This window comes from Sinocyclocheilus rhinocerous, unplaced genomic scaffold (assembly GCF_001515625.1).
Source record: "Sinocyclocheilus rhinocerous isolate Xijiao unplaced genomic scaffold, SAMN03320098_v1.1 scaffold55, whole genome shotgun sequence".
NCBI classification, from domain to species: Eukaryota; Metazoa; Chordata; class Actinopteri; order Cypriniformes; family Cyprinidae; genus Sinocyclocheilus; species Sinocyclocheilus rhinocerous.
Genome location: NW_015647461.1, coordinates 685,963 through 690,968, shown reverse-complemented (window position 1 = coordinate 690,968; position 5,006 = coordinate 685,963). Strand labels below are relative to the sequence as shown.

At 37.2% G+C, this 5,006-nt stretch overlaps 1 protein-coding gene across 1 annotated transcript in view; it reads right to left on the bottom strand.

Annotated features, from left to right (window-relative positions):
* The window catches only part of LOC107709195 (leucine rich adaptor protein 1-like), a 21,808-nt gene extending 19,191 nt beyond the window's left edge, over window positions 1–2,617 (bottom strand). Inside the window, exons 1-2 of the mRNA XM_016513628.1 lie at window positions 2,532–2,617; window positions 2,054–2,263 (exon numbers count right to left, since the gene is read on the bottom strand). Coding sequence (XP_016369114.1) covers window positions 2,054–2,248 — 195 coding nt within the window. The 5' untranslated portion in view covers window positions 2,249–2,263; window positions 2,532–2,617. The remainder of the gene's footprint in view (window positions 1–2,053; window positions 2,264–2,531) is intronic.
* Window positions 2,618–5,006: the final 2,389 nt, after the last annotated feature.

Below are 5,006 nucleotides of genomic sequence, written 5' to 3'. Positions count from 1 at the left end.
TCTCCGCCTCGGGCTCCTCCGCCACCTGCTCCGCCGCCGTTGGTCGGCCCCCTGGAGTCGGCGGCCATTCCTCCATGGCTCCTCCCTCCGTCGGCTCCACCGTGGGTCGCTGTCATGGCTGTGGCCTGGGTCCTGCTTGGCCCCTCCTGCTCCAAGTCCCTCCTGTCTCCTCCCTCCTTCGTCACCTCCCTGGACTCTGTCTGCCGGCCCCCTCCCGGGAGTCCGTCCTCCTTCTGAGCCGCCTCCCCATGTAGTTTCTACGGCACAGACACGGCTCCGTGTTCCTTCCGGCAGCGATCGTGACAGAAGTCTGTTATGATCAGCAAGGCTTTTTTTTTTTTGTTCCGTAAAAATCATATCATTACAATTTAAAATAACTGTCTTCTATTTTAAAATATTTCAAAATGTAATTTAATCCTGCTGTGAAGCTGTTTTTTCAGTAGCTATTACTTCAGTCTTAATGTTGAAAACAGTTGTGCCACTTAATGTTTTTGTGAAAACCATGATACATTTTTTTCTTTGAATAGAAAGTTCAAAAGAACAGCATTTATTTGGATTAGATTTTTTTTGTAACAATGTAAAAGTCTTTAATGTCATGTTTAATCAATTTAATGCATCTTTTTTATAAAAGTATTCATTTTCTAAAAAGAAAATGACTCCAAACATTTAAACAGTAGTTTATATAATATTAAAAAAATGATAATAAAACTTGATCCATGCAGTCTTTAGAAATTAGATTGAAATCATAATAATGTCAAATGCAGTGCATGTGCTAAATTGTGTTAATCATATTTAATTAATTTCAAAAGTTAGCAAGTTAACTATTACAGCCCTAAAAAATATTATTTGTTTTCGTAAGATAATCTTTTTTCTCTTAAAATTTCTGTGGATCATCTTGCGATATCCAGTTTGAAAACCTTCTAATTTCTGTTTTAAGCCTGTAAACCACATGTACACTTTAGTTCTAGATACACAAAGAGCATAATTAATTGTTTCGTTGTACTACAGTTTTCCAAAGCATACCGATAATAAACACATATTTGGACAAAAATGTCAAGACATTGCTTTTAGCACCCTTCACCTTTTTTATCTGAAACCACATACAGGCTTGTCTACACACAGATATGGGCTGATGCAGTAAACCACTGACAAGTTAAGATTACAGACGTATCTGCAGCAAATTCATAACCCTGCCTTCCAAAAATCAGAAATGCAACTGGCAGTAGCATAATCCATGACAGCTTTGGGGCCTTTTACAAAAGTCTCCCACTCAGTAAAGAGCACCATAGCAACAACATCAGGGTCCATTTGCTTAATGGCACTGCATTCCACAGGGAAACAAGCTCATTTCCCTAACTACAACAATTCTTTATACAACCGAGGGCATATCAGCCCCAAGCGTTTGAACTTACAGTATGAAGCATGAACATTGAAAACAGCAGCAAATCTTTTACCAAAACTCAAGCCACTCCTTCACTTCAATATCATCACAGATATGTGGCCGCCAGCAATTCATCCGTTCATTAAAAACATTACTGCCTGTATGACAGTTTTGGGGTCGTGTTTCAACACACTATTTACTGTTTGGCAATGCGGTGAGAAATTCTTTTGCTTCTGGTTGATTTAGTTTGTGGAATGTGGTTTGGGACCCTTCAAAATGAGAAAACAACAACAACATGCTGCAGGCTTCTTCTTGGGAGTTATGTTATGAAAAGATACAATCATAGTCAGTATATAAGAGCTTTACACTGGCATTTTTCTATGGATATGTGACAGAAAAAACAAGCAATCATAAAAAAGGAGAAACAAATTCACCACGTAGCATATCTGCTATGAGAGTCATCCACACACATTTATAAAACTAGCACATATTATACACATTTTTTGACTCTGTTGTCACCCTTCATTCATTTTATGCTTGAGATATAGAGTATAAATGTGGTTGAGGTTAAATACAATACAGTTTATAAATTGATAATAGATTTGATGGAAGTAAATGAAATGAGTTGATTTATTAGTTTAATAGCTATAGATATGTAGAATTGGCTCTTACCATCTCCATTTTAAGTTTTCGTATCTTCTCATCCAGGCCCTTCTTCTCTGTCTCATTATTGTCTGTCTGATGATGAGAGATCATTTTGTGCTCTTCTCTCATCCACTTCAGGAGCCCCTCTGGGGTCTTTCTCCCCACTTTCAACTCCAGATCCTTTAAATCTGGTACTGATTCACGGGTATTGCTCTCCTCCATGATTATAAAAAGGATCTATTTAAAAGAAAAGAGGGGAAAAGGAAAGCCAATTGCTTTGGATTAAAAAAATGTAGCTCCTTGACTAAGTTATGAAGCATCCCACTGATATACAGTATTACGCCTAAAAAAATCTCACGCAACACCCTGTGATTATTTGTAAACATATAACAGACATTCAGTATTATTGCTGAAATCCGCTTGTCTGGTCCAAAAAAAAAAAATAACACACACGTCACATGCGTCAACTGAGCTAAACGCATCATCACACACGAGAGTGTCATACCTGATTAATATTCTAAACATTCACACGACTGTTTTCTTTCGCACACGCAGCCTGTGTGATCTCCTTCAGTGGGAAAGCCAGACCACCTGAGCATGATGCGAGTCTCTCTGAAGATCGTCGTTCAGATGTATCCGATCTGCGTGCTGTTCAAACTCCTCGGCTGTGCTGATGATGCCGTGACCGTGATGAGGTAAACTGTGGATGTGATGCTCGGAGCTGAAGTCAGGTTTGGACAGGAGCTCTCTTCAAACTGAATGTCTGTCCTGATGTGCTTGAATCACACGGCTGCTGGACTGAATTCCACAAAAAAAAAAATAACACACACGTCACATGCGTCAACTGAGCTAAACGCATCATCACACACGAGAGTGTCATACCTGATTAATATTCTAAACAGTCACACGACTGTTTTCTTTCGCACACGCAGCCTGTGTGATCTCCTTCAGTGGGAAAGACAGACCACCTGAGCATGATGCGAGTCTCTCTGAAGATCGTCGTTCAGATGTATCCGATCTGCGTGCTGTTCAAACTCCTCGGCTGTGCTGATGATGCCATGACTGTGATGAGGTAAATTGTGGATGTGATGCTCGGAGATGAAGTCAGGTTTGGAGAAGAGCTCTCTTCAAACTGAATGTCTGTCCTGATGTGCTTGAATCACACGGCTGCTGGACTGAATTCCACCTGCATGACAGCGAGCGGAGCGCAGAAGTTCACTGCCGTAAACAACGGAGTAAACGCGACCGTGGAAATGAACAATTCACTCCCACAAGTTAACCTGGTAATAGGCCTGCTTTATAAAATAGTCCTTTGTTATACCTATATATCTCGTGCAATTGTAATTAATCACAGTTACACTTCATTTAAAGTGTTCTTGTTTCAGTGTAATTATACATTTAAGTACTGAGTAATATTAATTGACAACATGTAGGCCTACTTAGGGTTAGTTAGTTGCATGTAATTATGGATAATTTGCTGTTATTGATATACAGTAGTAAGTACATGTAACAAGGACACTGTAAAATGAAGTGTTACCTTAATCACCATAATAGCTAGCTAATAACAATAAGTAGGCTAATGACAAACAGCTTTACAACATGTATTTAATGCAATTATTTTGAATATGAATATGTATTTTAACTATAAACTATATTTAAGATCTAGCCATATTTCCATGAAAATTTCCTTCATGTGAATCTGAATTTGATATGTGCCCTGGAAACACATGAAAACGAGAAACTAAACTGTCATATTCTTAAGCAAAAAGATGAAAAACTAACTGTACAGAACACAATGTCTGCATTAAACAATGTATGTGCAAAATTATTATTTTGAGAAGTTTCTCTTCAGACTGGAACTGTTGAATATCAAGCACCACACTGTCTGCTAAACACATCTTAGACTGACATTTAATGTTTCCACTAAAATCCTATCCGTAATCTGCTTGCCAACCAAGTCAGAACAGTAAATGGTGAGTTGACACTATGTTTCCATATAATGAAAAAAGTTGTGGCACATTACCACATGGCTGATATGCATGGTCTGTTTTTTGTGTAGTTACATATAGAAATTAAACGCAGATTTAGACAAGAAGTATGAGTCCTTATTCTATCCTGTGTCACGCTTATGTTCTCTCAGGGCCAAGACTATGTCAAGATGACATCATTAAACATCTGCTGGCTGCACAATGAGGATCCCCCCTCTGTTATAGTCATCAGAGACAAAAACAGAACAGGAGTGTGATGAGAACAACCTCACACAACAGACCCATATTTCCAGTCTGAGGTAATCATAAAAGTGTCACTGTTCATTCATTTACTTTAAAATGGGAGCTTAATATATAGGCCTAGCATTGAAATTTCTCTTGTCACGAAGGGGACCTATTACCAGCCAGATGGTATTATGAAAATATTAAAAATATAAATAAGATATTCATGCATACTCCTCCAATTGATATTTTTGAAATGATGAGCACCTGAAACGGTTTTCATTTAATTTAAGACCCACAGTTCCTATGTGCATCATGTCACTTGTTTTTTGTATGCTCTCCATATTAAGAGAAAGGATTCATTCTAGTGGTCATAATGGAAATTACATCTAAAATGGAAATTATGAACTGACTCAGTAAAACTTTTATGTAGAATTGTGTTGGTTGAAAAGATCAAGGTGATTATGTCATATAGGCTATACCATATCTGAATATTTTAGAAGTTATATGTAGAAGTTTTTTAAAGCACAAATTTAAAATGAAAAAAAAAAATCTAATCTTCTGTCATCATTTACTCACTGCATGTGACATATTAAAAAATAAATCTAAAGCATCAATAACTAATACATATTATATATATATATATATATATATATATATAGCTCAGTTGGTTGTACAAGTCATTTCAACTTGAATTACATTAAACCAGCTTTAAAAATCAAGATGAATTTCACATAACTTTTTAAACAAACAAACAAACAAACAAAAAA